General features: G+C 40.8%; 2 protein-coding genes across 2 annotated transcripts in view; one reads left to right on the forward strand and one right to left on the reverse strand.

Annotated features, from left to right (window-relative positions):
- The window catches only part of cox6c (cytochrome c oxidase subunit 6C), a 297540-nt gene that overhangs the window by 98555 nt on the left and 179067 nt on the right, over positions 1-19918 (forward strand). The gene's annotated exons all lie outside the window — the stretch shown is intronic.
- Positions 1-19918, reverse strand: part of tmx3b (thioredoxin related transmembrane protein 3b) — a 146911-nt gene that overhangs the window by 79888 nt on the left and 47105 nt on the right. Inside the window, exons 5-6 of the mRNA XM_078540033.1 lie at positions 10462-10507; positions 1705-1785 (exon numbers count right to left, since the gene is read on the reverse strand). Of these exons, the coding sequence (XP_078396159.1) occupies positions 1705-1785; positions 10462-10507 (127 nt within the window). The remainder of the gene's footprint in view (positions 1-1704; positions 1786-10461; positions 10508-19918) is intronic.

The following is a 19918-nucleotide window of genomic DNA, read 5'->3' on the forward strand; positions in this document are numbered from 1 at the left end:
CTATATGAGAAACCATGGCTTGAACCCAGAATGAGCTGACTAGTCCTCCAAAGTAGTACATTGTTGTGCACACAATTATGTTGAGCAGCATCAACTGCCTGCTGTAGACAGTGGTTATGATACTGGGCTCTCAATCCAGCACCATGTTGTGAAAATAAATTTAATAAATATACCAACTTTTGGACTGGCACCAGAAAACTCTTTTTCATAAAAAAAACAAACAGCTTGCGAATATCTTTCTTCGAGGGACTAAACATGACTGAGTCCCACAATATGTGATTGACCCTAAAGTATAGAAACTATTATGCAGTTAATGGGCGGTACAAAATGTTGCAGAGAGTACATTTCCATGAAAAATGCAAAGGCACAGGGATAAAATAACAGAAATTATTTTAGGCTAAGTAGCTGAAAAAGGAATACGGGGGAAAACTAAACAATTCAACTAGAACAAAATTACCCTTTTAATGCCATATTGGTCCTGGACACTTACAACAACACTAGAAAAGCCCAGTACACATTTCAACTCAGTGTACTAGTGTCCGAAATTGTTCTTCCCCAAAGACCAAAGGGATCTCTGATACAAGACAGAGATCTGGATCTCAGAGCTCAGCCTCTTTCCCGCTCCCCCCTGTTGAACTCCCAGCATTATGGTAGAAAGAAAGCAGAAGCACCAAGGAACTGTAGCACTATTTTGTTAACTCAGGAATGAATTCCTTTGCATCAGCAGATGATAACAGAATTCCTTTAGGCGAAGCTTAAAACAAATCCTTTGGTTTAGAATTGGTACATATCAAGCGCAAAGAGTGAAAAAGAAAGAAAGAGAAAAACAAAATTAAATTTAGTTACTGTAGATTAAGAGATTACTGGTTTCTTTGAATAAAACACCAATCTACTGACTATAAATTTTGGAACACACCAGTCATTTTTGTAAATATTACTGGTCAGTCTCCCATGATATTGTACATGCTAAAATAAGAGAATATGGTATCTTACTCTCTCTCCCTTACCCATTTCTGTTGTCTTCTTTGTCTTTTATCATTTTCTTCTTTCTTCATTGGCAGGCAAAAAGCAGTGATGGGAAAAGGTTTCCAATGAGGTTTGCAGGGAAGATGTAGCCTGTAGCTCTCAGTGGTTCCCTTCATCACGCATGATTCTTCCACCTTGCCCCCACCCCACTCCCTCATCTCTTGAACTCTGCACCCTTCACTTCCACTACACTCTACTATAACTTGCTTCATCACTAAACCAAACCTCTCCTCAATCCCAAGTGTTGATGCAAGAGGCCTCTTTATCTTCTGGCCCTAACTTTCTATCTGCTTCTCTCAAGAGGCTTGGTTTGCTCTCAAAATTCAACTTGCCTGTTTTAAAAGAAAACTAAAATTAGGATGAGGAAAGGAACTTGTCCACCCCTTCTGTGTCTCATAGGTGTCAGCAATTAGAATATTTATGTTTTTTACCCAACAAGAACAGGTGATATAGGTGGTTTGATTCAAAATCCAACTTGTGTTTTACTTTGAAAAATTATCTGAAATTCATAGGAGGAAAGACACTCTCTTAGTTCAATATGCTTTCTGAAGCTTATAGAAAACAAAACAAAAACTGCAGTGAATATCTAATCAATACTGAATTAAACAGCACACAATGCACACTAACGTACAAGTTTCTCATAACTTAAAATTTCAAGTGAAATGAGATTTCACTTACCCTGACACTCTGCCAGCAAATTCAATTATATCCTCTTTGGTACGAGGCCCTCTGTAATTGTATGCAAGATCTCCTTTTAACCTAAGTGAAAAGAGAAAAAAATTGAATAGCTTGAACAATTGTACATATGTTCAACATTATTGTGTCTTACAGGTAAGTGAAGTGTATTGGTGTTAAGACACGTGGTAAATTGCAATGTTAATTTTTTTTCATTTTCAACTTTAATGCATTAAGAGTGCTGTGTTCACAAACCCTCGCACAATTTTTATAAACATTCTCAAATTAACTAGGAGGTTTTGAATGTGAAAGGCAATTCAGTTATTTGTTGATAAAACACATTGTTGTGTCACGTTATGTCATTACAGTTCGTGAGACTCTGCTGTGCAAAAACTGGCTGCTGTTTCCCCCTAGATTACAATAGTGACTATGGGCAGAATTAAGTTCCTGTGACGGGGGACCACTCCACCCCCACCAGTTGGGGAACCCGCAAGAGCCCCACATTGCTTCTGTCTGGGAAAGCTGACGTGGCTATTTAAAGTGCAATCAGGCAGTTGAGTGGCCAGCGACAGGCCTCCCACGTGATCAAGGCCCCAGGAGGGTGGAAAACCCACCCAAAAGCTGTCAGTCAAAGGCTGGCAACTCTCCACTGCCAGTTGCGCTACTGTGAGCAGTGGCTTCTGTTGACTGTAATATTCTGAGTCCTTCACCAGAGATCCCTGGAGACAGGTGCAAGGAGGTGGGGCTGATGTGTGAGCAGGGGGTAGCTTTCAACCACCCTGTGCTCGCTCTCTTATTACTGCTTCACCCCCACACCCGCCTCAAACTCCAACTTCCCAATGCCAGGTCTCACGACTGGGTGAAGAGTGCCTGTCAACAAGGGAGCCTCCTCCACTGGCGCCCCCAACTCCCTGCCAGTGAGGTCACATGCAAAACCAAAGGTTTTGCTAGGCAGCTTTTGGGAGGCATGAGAAATCCGTGCAGGTCCTGTTAATCCCTGAGCCACCATTAAATCGCAGTGGGCACAGGGATAATTGCCTTTAAGTGGCTCGATGATGAGCCAGTGGGTGGAATTCTTGTATTGGGCCCTTCCCCACCCTCTACTAAACTGGGGACAGTTTTCCCGATGCTGGGAATCCAAAGCAGGTACTCCCACCTGATTCTCTCGCCTTCCCCTGCCACCATGCCCATCCCAGTGGCCTCCACTAAATTCAGCCCTAAGTCACTTACTTGTATGAAAAGTACTCTCAAACACTTTTGATCATGAAAGGTTCCATATAAGTGCAAGTCTTTCCTTTATATTGTTAAAAATTTTGCATCTGTAGCATCAATTTTGATTGATAGAATGATTTATATTCTTGTGACTGAACCAAAAATTGTTATACACAGTCACCAAGATAGTTATTTATGTATTCCTCCAAAAACATTGCTGCATTCTTAAAAGCTACAAAGGTAAACTTTCCCTCCTCATCCTTCTCGAACTGTCTGCTGCCTTTGACATGGTTGACCATACCAACTTCCTCCTCCTCCTCCAACGCCTTTCCACTGACATTTAGCTGGGTGGACTGCTCTCATCTGGCTTCATTCCTATCTATCTAAACCTAGCCAGAGTATCACTTACAATGGCTTCTCTTTTCACTCCTGAACTGTTAGCTCTGGTGACCCCAAGAATCTATCCTTGGCTCCCTCCTGTATCTCAACTACATGCTACACCTCAGTATCATCCGAAAGCACAGCGCTGGTTTTCACTTATGCTGACAACACCCAGCTCTATCTCACCAAATCTTCTCTTGACAACTTCACTGTTGCTAAATTATCAGACTGTTTATTGACATCCAGTACTGGATGAGCAGAAATTTCCTCCAATTAAATATGTGGAAGACTGAAGCCGTGTCTTCAATCCCCACTCCAAACTCTGTTCGCAAGCTACTGGCTCCCTGGCAACAGTCCAAGACTAAATCAGTCTGTTTGCAATCTTGGTGTCATGTGAGGCCCAGAGATGAGCTTCCGAACACATATCCATGCCACCACTAAGACTACCTATTTCCACCACCATGACATCATCCAACTTCACCCATGTCTCAGTTCCTCTGCTGCTGAAAGTCTCATTCAAGCCTTTGTTACCTCAAGGCTTGACTACTGAACACACTTCTGGCAGGTCTCCAACATTCCACCCTCTGTAAACTTGAGGTCATCAAAAAAACACACGCTGTGTTTTAATTCACACCAAGTCCCATTCACCTATCATCCTGTGCTCCTGATTTACTGGTCCCTAATCATGCAATGACTTGATTTTAAGATCCTCATCCTTGTTTTCAACCCCCCCCGCGGCCTTGCCACTCCCTATCTCTAATCTCCTCTATCCCCAAAGCTTCTCAAAATATCTGTGCTCGTCTAATTCTGGACACTTGAGCCATCTCCAATTTTAACCCCCTGACCACTGGTAGACACGCTTTCAGCTGTCTAGGTTATAGACTCGAATTCCCTCCTTGCATCTCTCTACTTCTCTACTCTGCTTTCCACTTTTAAGAGACTCCTGAAAACCTTAACCGAGTTTTAAGTCATTCGACCTAATGGGCAGAGTCTTCTGCTCTTGCTGGTGGCAAGCTTGGCGGCAGGAAGGGCATTTAATAGGCGAAATAGTGGTGTGCCTGAACCCCACCGCCTTCCTGCTTCTGCCAGAATTTAAGGCCCATGGTCGACCTTCCCACCCTACCGCCAACAGAGGACCTTAAAGTGGGGGGATGGGTTGTGAGTCCCCCAAAGGCACTCCACGTCTGATATCAAGGGGGACTGGACATTGGAAAGTGGGGGGGGGGGGGGGCACTGAGAGCCACCCCCGCCACCCTTGCTTCCGACCCCCCTGTCTCCTCCCAACCTTACTTGTGTCAAGCGTCACTTCATGATCCTGGAACTCCGATGCCTGTCCCTCCAGTAGCAGCCATGGCCTCCCCAGTGGCGCTGCTGAGCAAAAGAGCTGCCAGCCTCTGACTGGCTGGCAGCTCCAGTAACTGAGACTTCCATCCTTAGGGGAAGGCTTGCTGATGGCCTCACCACTGCCTGACATGTGGATCAGCAGATCTTCCCAAAAAGATGCAGCACAGGTCTTTTGCCAGCTGGAGAGCCCCATCCCCTCAACAAGATTCTGCCCAATATCTCACGTGACTTGGTGTTATATTTTGTTTTATAATGTTCCTGTGAAGTATCTTAGGAATTTTATTATGTTAAAGGCGCATTGCAAATGTTGCTGTTGTTGTAGATGAAATTAAAAATGACTGGTAACCAAGTTTGTCTCATTTTGAACAAAGGAAATAGTTAGGCAAGCCAAATTCCAAATCTCCCCATCACCATATCTCTACTCCCTGGCCTCTGTTGATCAACTTGAGTACAATGTACTAGGCCACAGCTACAGTTCCCATTGCTTATGACTACAAATCTTACCATGCATCATGCCAATTCAATGCACAATACAAGGAAGCAACATAGGCTCATGAATTCAGTGAGTGGCAACTGCAGAAGGTGCAGGTATGCCAGTAGGTGGTGGTGGGAGAGATGATCTGCAACAAACAAGATGGAACTCTCAAAACATTGGCATGATAGTGGGAGATTTGGAATGAGATTTGCCTGATTATTTCCATTGTCTAAAATAAAGTGAACCTGGATTACAAGAATGTTTATAATCTTAAGAGCTTAGACATATTTTAAAGTAATACCTATTGGGCACTGGATGCTGGATTACATGCAGGCAGTGCCAAAAGAAATTTAAATTTTATTTATAGGTGGTGATTACCAGCACAGCCCTTTTCGTTAAATATAAATTACCAAACAATTAGCATTCATACTCTTCAACCTTTCCCTTACGATGAGCATTTATTTATACTTACAAGTTCTAATGCATACAGGGAACAGCCTTGAATTATTGAGCATTGCAATGCCAAATAACATCATTGTGGATACAAATCATTTTCTGTTGCATGATTAAATGAGGGTAAAAATTCAAATAAAATTAAAGAAAATGTCCTTAGAATCAGCAAGATTCAGCAATTACAAATGTGCTTCAGTAAATACACCAGATCTTTAAAAATTCAATTAAAATCATAAAATTTTACAGCACAGGAAAATATTCAATGCATTATATCTGTGTCAGTTCTCAAATGACGATCCACCAAATCTCATTCTCCTATACTTTCTTTTTAACCAAATATTTATTCACTTCCCTTATAAAGATATTGTGGATTCTGCTTCTGGTTTTTGACATAGTACTCTATATCCGAATAGCTTTTTGCATCATAAAACTCCTAACTTCCTTTGTTTTTGTGGTAATGGCTTTAAATCATGCATTTTGGCTACCACTCACCAACCAGCGGAAACAGTTTTTCTCTATTCACCGTAGCTAAACTTCAGACAAGTTTGACACTTCTGCTAGGTCTGCTGTTAACCTTCTCTGTTCTAATGAAAAGAACTGCAGTTTCTCTAGTCTCTCATGATTAAAACGTCTGATATCGTCTTAGGTGAAGGTTTGCTGCACTATCTCCGTACCTTTGATATTCCTCCTAAAGAAAGACAAAGCAATCTTTCAATTTAAATCTTGCTAGTTAATTGCAAAACTGGCCATACATGCCATATCTATCCACTGCCAATTCAGATATACTGCATCAATTTTATGCTTGCATACAGGATCTTCTGGCAGGTAAATAAAATATCCCTCACAACAAATGTTTAAGATCCACAAGGAGCAAATTTTAAAATGCAAAGTATTAGATCTAAAATTGCATTGTACAGCAGTTACTCTGCTAGAATCACTAGGATTACCAATCTGAAAGACTGAAATCTGTGCAGATCATGGAAATATCTATAGAAAGGAGGAACAATATCAAAGTTCTTATTAATAAATGTAGAATTAGATTATTAAACTTGTCTACACAAGAATTTCTACACTTCAGAGAATTTAATTATACAGTACTTTTAGAGATAAATGCTTATAATTGCAAGTGGACCTTTCTTCCCTTTTTGTGAGGCCAATAGTCTTTAACGTGAAGTTGGGGGCACAGAGATGGGGGAGGCAGTGATGGTGGAGCTATTGAAGGTCAGGGAGTGGTGGATGAACATATTCTTGTTGGAGATTACGTAGAATGAATATAGAAACAGGCCAATGGCCCAACCAATCTCTGTGCTCGTATTTATCCTCCAAATGAACAGTAATCTTAATCTCACATGCCTGCCTGCTCCTTTTATCTCCACCTATTATCAACCTATTATTAAATGCTGGCATGGTCTTTGTTTCATTCACTTTGGTAGTGCAGTCCACAGCTTCATAACCTTGAATGTAATGGATACAGAGATGACAGACTTTTTAAAAAGTATTCTGCACCCATTTTCACAGTGAAAGAGAACAAAGTTCCGGCATTATAAGAAAATCGAAAAATAAGTTAAAGGAAGGAACTTGATGGATTCAGTATAAGCAAAAAATAACAGAAGGCAAAACTTGCAAATCTCCAACACTTGATGGTTTCCAGCTCAGGCTGTCTAAAGAAATTGGTGAGGAAATTGCAGATGCAATTTCACAAAGCTGTCTAGATTAGGAAATGTGTTTATGGATTGGGAAATTGCAAATATCACTCCACTGTATACAATGGAAGAGAGGGTGAGACCAGGTAACTACAGGCCTGCCAATGTAACATCAGTTGTGGTATGTTATGAGTACTTAGACAAGTATGAGTTGATCAAAAAGAGTCAGTGTGGATTTGAAGAGTAGGTCATGTCCGACTTATTTAGTTCCATTTCTTTGAGGTCATTGACTTAATGGATAAAGGAGTGCAACTACGTGGAGTTCCAGAAGGCATTTAATAAGGTTCAAGAGAAATCAAAAAAAATATACATACCTATGAGGTAACCTTGTAACATGGTCTGATAATTGGTTGCGAGGTAACAGAGTTGAGATAAAGAGTTTGTTCTCAGATTGGTAGGATCTGTACTGAGATCTTAGATTTTCACAATAAATATTAAATAGAGGAATAGGGTGTTGTAAATGACACCAAGTTAGTCGGAACAGGAAGTTACAGAAAGATCATAGACCAATTAAATGATTGGGCAAAATGTTGGCAGATGGAGTTCAATATAGGGAAGTGTGAGGTCATTCATTTCAGATCAGAGATGGGCCAAACAGAATATTTTCTTAATGGCGAGAACCAAGGAGTTGTGCAGTAGCAAAATGGCTTAGGTGTCCATGTACACAAATAAATACAAGCTGGTGCATAGATTCCAAAAGCAATCTCAAAGGCCAATGGAATTATGGCTTTTATCTCAAGAGGGCTGGAACATAAAAAGTGCGAAAATGATACTGCATTGTCCTCAGTCTGTCCCACCAAACACTGTGGTAGTGCTCATCTTTTCCTTGTTTGTCCTTCGAGGTGAAGATGAACATGTTCATTATCTAGGGTGTTTGGTAGGCTTCCGGTGGGTACGTAAATGACTGCTAAGACCGATCTGCGCCTGAAAGGTTCTGTTGCAAACTATTGAGTTTTGAACAAGTTGCTGGCTTGGGATTTTCCTTTCTTGCATTTTGTAGCCTGTCCTTCAGCAAGAACACATTCAACTTAAAAGAAGCCAACATTTAGAAGCCCAAAGAAAATATTGCAAAAGGCCATTGTAGTAGATAATTTTCAGCAATTGGCCAAACTTTGTCTCCCAGGTTTCCATGGAACTGGACCTAAAAAAAAACCCTTGTTGCTAATCAACAGATGGCAGATGCAGTTAAGCCACAATGAAATGCTTCCAAGATTTAAAAGATTTTGTCTAAACATCAGATTGCTGTGATGGAACTGTAAATAATACTTACAGGCTATTGCTATATGGAGCCACTGTCTGAAGTGGCCCCAAGTTCCTTGGCAATGCTAATCCTAAAGAACTGTTTCATTAGAGCGAAACCTGATGATCTGATAACCAGGATCTTCCCCATCGAAACATACCTTCATAGGTTAATGGAATATTCACGAACCCAGAACGAGTTTGTTGCAATATGCAACCTGGTATAAATTTTGGGAGGGGCTTGTGGTAATTATTGTTACACGTGTGATTTTTGGTAGTTTTAAGAAATGCATTTAGCAGTAACAGAAGTAGCAGCATCGCACATTCTGGAGCTTCTCAGAAAATAAGTTTAATATGGGGATTGGATGAACTGAAACCAGACAAGTAAGCTAAAGGAACAGCAGCGACAAGAAGCAGCAACTTTACAGAAGGATCCATTTTTAAGGTTTTTAACTTCTGAGTTCCACTCATGCTGTTATGGGAACAGTGTTTTTTGCGTAATGTACTAATTTAACTTAAAAGGGAGCAGGGTATGATGTTTGTAAGTTGATGGCTGTTACAATAAACGATGAATAAGCAGAGTTGTGAGCTTTGACCGTTTTCTCTACACGGACAGGTTCAGGTCAAACCTTAGAATTAGGAGTATAAGGCAGGTGCAGGTTCACGTACCTGCAGTTTTGTCTCTGCCTCTGATAATGCGTTTGCTTTTGAAAGAGGCCGTACCGTTTATTTGGTTGCACCAGGTGCAATAATCTTGGGTGAGCTACTTTCAGGACTCAAAGTCGATATCAAAACTCCTAAGTGAAACATTCAGAGTGTCCTTGCAGTGCTTCCTTTGACTGCTATGAGAGCAATTCCCAGACTCAAGCTCGCTTTGCTTTGGTGATGGAGTGTCTGGCATTCTGGCTACACAACTCAGTTGTGACTGTCTCAATTGGTATGGATGGTTGGCATGGTATCTTGGATGAGCACCTCAGTGTCAGGTATTTTGTCCTGATCTTCAGAAGCTGCCAAAGACAGTGAAAGTGGTTGAACTTCATGGCAGGACGCTCGTACACTATCTAAGTCTTGCATGCGTAAAGCAGTGTGCAGAACTCTTGCTCTGTAGACTTCAGTTTGGCAGACTTACTCCTTTCCCAGACTGATGTTTGAAGGCTGCCAAAGGCTGCACTTGCTTTGGCAATTCTTGCATGTGTCTCGTCATCAATATACATAGTGCGAATGCTATATTAATGGAGTGTGCCAAGGCTTGATGGTTGAATTCCTACCAATCCCCAATCCTATCATGAACAGGTAGATTTGAGAAAGCAAAGCCAAATAACTATTCCCTCACATCGCTTCCCTCTTCAATGATATTGGCGCATTACCCTTCAGCATTCCGTCATGCACAATATATGTTTTTCTGCCAACCCAACCATTATTTTTCCACATAACCTCCCCTCGTTCACATTTTCCTTACATCTCTTCCATTTGAACTCAATGCGGAGATCACTGATGCCAGCTTTAATAGCCTGCTAACCTAGTTTTGGCATGCACTTATGTACAGTTCTGGTTCAAATGTTAAATATCCATATTCTGCCCAACCTCTGATTTTAGTTACAAGGGTTGTAAAAATGGGAATGTTGGTAGATTCCTGGATTGGTGCTCAAACAAGTCCTCCCCAAAAAATCTCCTGCACTCAATAATTGTTTTGATTTATAAAATGTTATTTGATGCCATTTTCAAAAAGAATGAACTCTTAACGAATGAAGTTGGATTGAATTTGATGAAATGCATTCCTTATCAGTTGGAATTTTTCCTGCATGTGCACACCTGTCAATCTCTAATTCAAATAGGTTTCACTTGTGCTTCATGAGTGCAAAATGTCATAAGGGATTCCACTGACAGTATCCTATTATACAAAAAGAAAGTGTGTGCAATGCAAGAGTGAAGATACTATAACCCTTCACTTACAATTTGATAGTTGGATAACCTCGGACTCCAAACTCAGAGGCAACACCTGTGGGGAAAAAATGGGAGGTTAGAAACCACCACATCTGGCTTACAAAAGCTTCTTCAAATGCTTGCACAAGTGCTTTAATGAGCTAGGCTGAAAAGGATAATTCACTTACATTTTTTCAAACCTAATATAGTTAACTCCTATATTACAGCACTATAAAAGTACTTTTCATAGCTAGGTGCTGTACATCTTCCTGTTAAAACCTTGCAATTAAAAAAAAAATCCTTTGATTAGCGAGTTGAACGGAACTGCTGTGTTGTGCTCGAGGAAAGGTGCAGGCACAAATTCAACTCGACTGCCATCAACCAGAAGCCATGATAGTGTGCCTGATGTACATAGGTATATCATTCTAGAGTGGCTGATGCAAGTATACAAAGCTGTTACTAGATGAAGAGTCGTTTTTGACCTGCATGAACATCCACAAGGGACCTTGATCGCTATGCTTTTAAACCAACTTGTTGTAGATGTCAGTTAATTTTGAATCAGTGCTTCCAACCAACACAAAATGTAATATTGCTAATGAAAATGAAGGGAAAGGAACAGAGTAATGAAGTCAAGCTCTTGTCGTCTACTTTTTTTTCAAATAGGCATTTTGAGGCTAACAGAGAAAAAAAAATCCCCATGTTCCAGGCAGTTTATTAGAATTTTCAATAAGTTTGCATTAGATAATGCTAGGGTGACTATTCAGGTTTTTTTTCCCCCCACAATATGTACATATTGGCATATTTTCCCTCTTCAAGCCACGCAAACTCAAATTTTGAGGTTGGTTGAGCAAACCCAACAGCCTTGATGATCTTTTGAACTGTACAATTAAAATACACTGACTTAAGATTTGTAATTTATTCAAGGGGCAAACAGATTGTACAGTTGCAGCTAAATTCATTTGAAGCTAAACATGCAAATTAAATTGATTATAAATGTAAATCTAACTATATTGCATGGTCAAATGCATTTCACAGTTAGTGTTTGGTAGACACTCTTTTTCATTTTCTAGTATATGCTCAATAAAAATGGCATGTTTGAGTCAGAAAGGGCATCAATCTTCTGTATCAAGCCTATTTATTAATTATAATTTCTCTGTTTGTTTCTTTGCTTTTTTTTAACCTCTTTGGTTTCAACAATTCCAACCTTTACTCTTCACTTTCATATGCACTCAAAAGATTACTGGGGTGGGGGAGCGAACAATGCAATACCATTTCTTCCTTCCAGCACCCTGAACAAGTTTACTAATGTGCCATTTCCCACCCATAAGAGAGAGAAATCTGTCAAATTCACAAAAGGTTAGATAATGCAAAAGCAGGGCTTTCATAATGGAAAAATTGTCCTAATAAGAATACACAGCTTTAACTTAGCGTATGTTCTATGATTGTCATCATTGAAACAATTTTCATTGAAGTGGTAAATTGATATCTCCATTTAGTTCTGATAATCAGGAGAACATCCAAAGGAACAGCTGATTTCATTGAAGTTGAAACCATTATGCTGGCACTTTATTTTAAAAGAAAAAGGAGAAGACGCTGGTCCAGGCACAATGAATGCATATTATATACCTAGCCAATAAATTTCCCAGCAGTATGGTGACATTTCACAATACGTCAATTTTTTACTTGAGGATTGAGTCAGTAATCCTGACGTAGAGAAAAGACAATCATCTGACCAGAGTATGGAGCATAACCCAACGGATGCTTATAAGTCAGACATGCCGGAATAAAGTTGGTGCTAGGTGATTTCAGAATTTCTTGCACACAACAAATATGATTTCCACTGGGTCTTCTCGGTTGTGTTGAAAATTACAACCAACAACCAAATACTGACAACTTCTAAGCTCACCCTACCAAATGGCACCTAAGGAATGGGAGGGTACAGAACAGATATAAGTGCTGTACCTTAAACGCACACATTGACTCATTGTACAATTCCCTAGTTAACGTACACAGTGAAGCCTATGACTTAAGCAACAGCAAATTAAATCCCATTGAGAATGCTGTCTAGTGTATCTGTACCCAATCTTAATTGAAGCATTGAATATTTTATGGAAAATTAAAAAAACACACCCAATTCTCAAAAGACCAACTTGGAATGGAAGTAGAAAGTATCTATCCTTCTTAAAATATGGATGAATTTAATTGCAATCAATCGCACTGTGTTAAAATACACAGAATTAGTTTTAAATTCTAATATTTATAATTTGCCATAATTATAGTGAAGAACTGACAGTCTACTCCCCTGGATTTAAAGTTGCTTAATTCAAATTATCTAATTTTAAAAGCACTAATTTTCTTCTCTGTTGTGGTATTTACAATGCTTACTTCAAGTTATTTGTTAATTCAAATTTAGCTTAAAAAAAATCCGTAGCCAATATATTCTAGGTCACCAGAAACAGAACTGAATAAAGGTGAGATGGCTCATGACAAGGAGAAAGGAACGGAGCTTAAAGACAATCTAGCACTTTGGCTTAATTGGCTACAAAGCAGTATTAACAGAGCTAAAGAAAATTTCTATAGCTGTGGCTTAATTCTCTTTCGAGAGCTCAGTGTGCAGGCTGCAAAGAGAAGTTTAAGAATGAAGTAATCAAATTTTCAAAGTATGAAAGTGCAGACCAAGGAGCTGTAATAATATTATAAACAGTTTTGGGAACATGTAACTAAATTTTGCAATTAAATCGCTGGACTTGTCAAGTTTGCTAAAAGATATAATTTCCTATTTTGGATATCAGGAGATTGTAACACTTCAACACAAAATGACATGAAAAATAAATCTCTACCTCTCATGAATACTGATTAAAAAAACAGATCAACATATGTACAGGAAATCAGAGCCAATATCTTACTATTGTCAAAAGTAAATGACCATACTTAATGTCCAGCTGATTAACTTTATAAACTATTTGCCGATCCCTGCAAAGTGACTAGCAGTTACCAAAAAAAATTTGCAATTTGCTGAAATATAACTTGAATTTGTTAATTCTGTCATATAAACCACTTGCCTTTTCCAATTCTATTCATGCAGAATTAATGCAAGCTTGTATTCAAGTATGGTCACAGGTGATCCCAATTGTGCACACATTGAACATTTGCAGCATGGTTCAGCAAGTGATATTATTTAGATGACTAATTTAGATTGTAATTTTCAAAGTGGAAATGTTGCCATGGACTAATTAAACTGCTGTCAGTCGGCATATTGTTAAAGCACAAGTCATGCAACATAATCTACAGAAGGGGAAAGTGCAATGTAATGCATGGACTATAAATGTGGGAAACGGTGCAAGTAGACAAGACTTTGAGAACAGAATGAAAAAATACATTCAACCCTCTAAACATTTCAGCAAAGCAAGTGTGATTTGCACAATCATGGGCCCTCCTTGGCTACTTAATTGCCTGAGGAGCTGAAGGAGCAAAAGACAACTTCCAAAAATTTTGAATTTTCTCTCAGCATCTCTGCAGAAAACTTGCCAAAAGTTCCAAAATACTAAACATTATTCAACCTTGACACAATTGGTGTTCACATTAAAATGTTGTGTACAAGAAACAGTTCTCTCATTAAAAGAAAGCTCCATAGAGAGTTGGATGTTTTCAATTCATTCTATACATATTAAAATAGTACAATTAGCAGGTGTCACAACAGCACTACACAGTGTCCCACAGATGACATTTCTATGATTCAAACAAGAGAATTAATTTGCACGCGAGTATACAACTCTCAGTATCTGTTTTTTAACCCAATATTTGCCAAATTCCTTTTTAAAGGAGTGACTCACAAAAGTACTAGCATCTGATGGGAATTTAATCCACATATCTAATCTCATCCCACTTGACAATGTTGAGACACCAAATATATCAATCAGAATTTCAGGTTTAATTACCCCCTCACATTTGCTTTATCTATCCCTTGCAGAATCTTAAAATAATTGGATTATTTTCCCCTGTTTTGTTAATCTTTTCCAAATTTACAACCTTAAGTGCCCAATTCATCCTTAGAACTCCTTCTAAACTTTCTCCAACACAGCAATGTCATTCTGAAGTTAGGGTATCCAAGCAGGAAGACAATACCAATAAATTATAAAAAGTTCAATTAATCTCATTTTGCCTCATTTTCTTATCTACCTAACTGCAGCCAGAGTATCACCTACAATGGCTTCTCTACTCAGTGCCACACTATTGCATCTGGTGTCCCCAAAGATCTATCCTTGGCTTCCTCCTACTTCTTAGCTACATTCTGCCCCTTGGAGACATCATCCAAAACGGTGTTAGTTTTCACATGTACACTGAAGACATCCAAGCTCTACCTCATCACCACCTCTCTCAACTCCCCCACTATTGCGAAATGATCAGGCTGCTTACCCAACACCCAGTACTGGGTGAACAAAAATTTCCTCCAATGAAATACTGGGAAGACCAAAGCCATCATTTTTGATCCCTGTTACAAGCTCTGTTGCTTGGTTACTGTCTTAATCCCTCTCTCTGGAAACTTGACTGTTCACAAACCTTGGTGACATATCTGACCCTGACATGAGCTTCTGACCACATATCCATGCCGTCACCAAGACCACCTATTTCCATCTCCATTACATCAATCAACTCCGCCCCTGCCTTAGATTATCTGTGGCTGAAAGCCTCATCCATATCTTTGGTACCTCTAGGCTTCACTATTCCAATGCACTCCTGGCTAGCTCCCACATTCTAACTTCTAAATTTTAGGTCACCAAAATTCTGCTGCCTGTGTGGACCAAATTCCATTCACCCATCACCTGTGTTCACTGACCTCTATAGGCTCCTAGTTAAGCAGCACCAAGAATTTAAAGTTCTCATCCTTGTTTTCAAATCCCTCCATGATCTTGCCCCTCCCCATCTCTAATTTGCTGCAGCCCACAATCCTCCAACATTTCTGGCCTCCTGAACATCCCCAATTTTAATTGCTCCACCATTGGTAGCAGTGCCTTCAGCTGGCAAGGTCCCGAGGTCTAGAATTCCCTCCCCAAACCTCTTCAGCTCTCTTTTCTCCTTTAAGACACTCACACGACGTACAAATTAGGAGCAGGAGTAGGCCATTTGGCCCCTTGAGCCTGTTCTGCCATTTGATAACATCATGACTGATTGAATTGTGGCCTCTACTTTCCTGTATACTCCCTATGCTCTTTGACTCCCTTGTCAGTTAAGAATCTAACTCAGCTTTAAAAATATTCAACGACCCAGCCTCACTGCTCTCCGGGGAAGAGAATTCCACAGACTAACAACTTTGAGAGAAAGAAATTCTCATCTCTGTCTTAAATGGGAGATTCTTATTCTTAATCTGGGTCCCCCAGTTCTAGTCTCTTGCACAAGGGGGGGAAATACCCTTTCAGCATCCATCCTGTCAAGTCCCCTCAGGATCTTATACGTTTCAATAAGATCACCTCTCAATCTTCTAAACTGCAATGGATACAGGTCCAACCTTTCCTCATAAGAAAACGCTTTCATCCCTGGAATCAGTTGAGTGAACCTTCACTGCACTGCTTCAAATGCAATTATATCCCTTCTTAAGTAAGAAGACCAATAGTATACACAGTACTCCAGATGTGGTCTCACTAACATCCTGTACAGCTGTAACAAGGTTTCCCTACTTTTATATTCCTTTCCCCTTGCAATAAAGGCCAATGTTCCATTTGCCTTTCAAGTCACTTGCTGTGCCTGCATACTAACTTTTTGTGTTTCATGTGCCAGGATCCCTCTGTACCACAGAGTTCTGCAATCTCGCTCCATTTAAATAATATGCTGCTTTTCTATTCTTCCTGCCAAAATGGACAAGTTCATATTTTCCCACAATTTACTCTATCTGCCAATTTTTTGCCACTCACTGAACCTATCTTATGTCCTCTTCACAACTTACTCTCCTTTGAATCATCAGCAAAGTTAGCAACTGTACATTCAGTCCCTTCCTCCAAATCATGAATATAGATTATAAATAGTTGAGGCCCCAATACTGATCCCTGTGGCACTTCACTCATTACATCTTACCAACCTGAAACTCCTTAAAACCAAGCTCTTTTATCAAGCATTTGGCCTGCTGCCCTAATATTGCCTGGTGTAAAACTTTGTCTTAGAACATTCCTGTGAAGTGCTGTGGATTGTTTTATTATGTGAAAGGCACTATATAAATATAAGTTGTTGTTATAATCAAAGCTCCCTCAAGATACATCCCCTTAATTGATTCCACTCACTCATTCATAATTGCTTCTGTTAACAAGAGTAAATTGTTCTAATGAGTTAACAGACGTGATTAAATATCAATAGAAACTTAAAGATCCAAAGTGTATTCTATTTACTTAATATTTAAGTAAATGATCCAAACTCCAAGGCTTTGCATTAAACATGTTACCAAAACTTTATGGTATGTATTTTAAAGAGCTAAAGATTGGTAAATGTTTCAGTCTCAGAAGAGGTTTTTCTTTTGTTCTTCTACCGATAAAATCTCCCCCCAACAAATCTTGATGGTCATGAAACAGACAACACTCCACAGTATTCTTAACACCAACATCTCAAAGATGTGTAGACATGAGAGAAGTTAAAGAAATAATGGGCATATATGAACTAGGAGCAAGGGTAGACCACTCAGCTCCTCGAGCCTGCTCCACCATTCAATAAGATGTACAAGACAGAAGATGGAATTGCAAAAGAGGATAGGTAGCAACAAAAGCCAAATAAAAAAGGCGGGGGGGGGGCGCGAAAAATCAATAAAGCAATTCAGGCTGCTGTGGCCTGGGAGCAAAGATTTCTCTAATTTTTTTGTGGCGGATGATGTATTTCTGTGCAAGGCCCCTTTAATTTATTTTCCGCAGCCATGCATGCACGATTATTTAATGAGGCCAATTTGTGCATGGACTGCATGGGCAGTGTCAGGTTGCTGCATGATTGCGCAGTTTAAGGAGATTATTGCCTGGAAGATGAAAAAGAGGAAACCCACAAGGCCATAGGCTATCTCACCTGTAAAGTTTTCCAAGGAGGCACCCCAAGTACAAATCTGCTCCCAGCCCACACCCCTGAAAACACCTGCGCACCCAAGGCTGTTGATGACCATGAAACCATTGTCAACTGTTGTAAAAACCCATCTGGTTCACTAATGTCCTTTAGCGAAGGAAATTTGCTGTCCTCACCTGGTCCGGCCTACATGCGACTCCAGGCCCACAGCAATGTGGTTGACTCTGAAACGGCCTAACAAGCCACTCAGTTGTATCAAACCGCTCGAGAGTCTATAACGAATGAAACCCGACGGACCATCCAGCATTGACTTAGGCACTGGAAACAACAACAGCAAACTCAGCCCTGTCGACTCTACAAAGCCCACCTTATTAACATCTGGGGGCTTCTGCCAAAATTGGGAGAGCTGTCCCACAGACTAGTCAAGCAAAGGACCAACATAGTCATTCAAGGAATCACACCTTACAAATAATGCCCCAGACACCACCTTCGCTGGGTATGGCCTGTCCCACTGGCAGGACAGACCCAGCAGAGGTGGTGATGCAGTGGTATACAGTCTGGAGGGGGTTGTCCTGGGAGTCCTCAACATCGACTTCGGATTCCTTGAAGTCTCATGTCATCAAGTCAAACACGGGCAAGGAAATCTCCTGCTGATTACTATGTACTGCAACCAACAAACATCCTGCCTACCCCATCACCCCTTGCCTGCTCAGTGCTCCTCCATGTTGAGCACCACTTGGAGGAACACAGTGTGGCAAGGGCACAGAATGTGCTACGGTTAGGGGGCTTCAATTTCCATCTCCAAGAGTGGCTCGGTAGCACCACTACTAACCAAGTTGGCTGAGTCCTGAGGGACATAGCTGCTAGACTGGGTCTGTGGCAGGTGGTGAGGGAGCCAACAAGGGGGAAAAACATACTTGACCTCATCCTCACCAATCTGCCTACCGCAGATACATCTGTCCATGACAGTATCGGTAGGAGTGACAACTGCACAGCCCTTGTGGAGATGAAGGCCCGTCGTCTCATTGAGGATACCCTCCGTCGTGTTGTATAGCACTACCATCGTGCTAAATGGGATAGATTTCGAACAGATCTAGCAACTCCAGACTGGGCATTCATGAGGCGCTGTGGGCAGCAGCAGAAGAATTGTACTCAACCACAATTTGTAACCTCATGGCCTAGCATATTATCCACTCTACCATTACCACCAAGCCGGGGATCAACCCTGGTTCAAAGAACAGTGCAGGAGGGCATGCCAGGAGCCGCATCAAGCATACCTAAAAATGAGGTGTCAACCTGGTGAAGCTACAACTCAGTACTACTTGCGTGCAAAACAGCATAAGCAGTATGCAAGAGACAGAGCTAAACGAGTCCACAACCAAAGGATCAGATCTAAACTCTGCAGTCCTGTCACATCCTGTTGTGAATGGTGGTGGGCAACTCACTGGAGCAGGAAGCTCCACAAATATCCCCATCCTCCAGGATGGCGGAGCCCAGCACATAAGTACAAAAGATAAGGCTGAAGCATCTGCAACAATCTTCAGCCAGAAGTGCCAAGTGGATGATTCATCTCGGCCTCCCCTGGAGGTCCCCAGCATCACAGATGCCAGTCTTTAGCCAATTCGATTCACTCCATGTGGTATCAAGAAACAGCTGAAGGCGCTGGATACTGCAAAGGCTACGGGCTCTGACAACATTCCGGCAACAGTACTGAAGACTTGTGCTCCAGAACTTGCCACGCACCTAGTCAACCTGTTCTAGTACAGTTACTACTCTATCATCCACCCTGCAAGGTGAAAAATTACCCAGGTATGTCCTGTACACAAAAAGCAGGACAAATCCAACCCAGCCAATTGCTGCCCCATCAGTCTACTCTTAATTATCAATAAAGTGATGGAAGGAGTCATCAACAGTGCTATCAAGTGGTACTTGCTTAGCAATTACCTACTCACTGACACTCAGTTTGGGTTCTGCCAGGATCACTCAGCTCCTGACCTCATTACAGCCTTGGTTTAAACATGGACAAAAAAGAGCTGAACTGCAGAGGTGGTGTGAGAGTGACTGCCCTTGACATCAAGGCAGCAATTGACCAAACGTAAAATTCAAGGAGACCTAGCAAAACTGGAATCAATGGGAATCAGGGGGAAAACCCTCTGTTGGTTGGAGTTGTACCTATCACAAAGGAAGATGGTTGTGGTTGTTGGGAGGTCAGTCATCTCAGTTCCAGGACATCACTGATGGAGTTCCTCAGGGTAGTGTCCTAGGCCCAACCATCTTCAGCAGCTTAAATGACCTTCCCTCCATCATAAGGTCAGAAGTGGGGATATTTGCTGATGATTGCACAATGTTGAACACCATGCATAACTCCTCAGATATCAAAGCAGTCCACGTCCAAATGTAGCAAGATCTGGACAATATCCAGGCTTGGGCTGGCAAGTGGCAAATTACATTCGTGCCA

This window comes from Cetorhinus maximus, chromosome 4 (genome assembly GCF_964194155.1).
Source record: "Cetorhinus maximus chromosome 4, sCetMax3.hap1.1, whole genome shotgun sequence".
Classification (NCBI taxonomy): domain Eukaryota; kingdom Metazoa; phylum Chordata; class Chondrichthyes; order Lamniformes; family Cetorhinidae; genus Cetorhinus; species Cetorhinus maximus.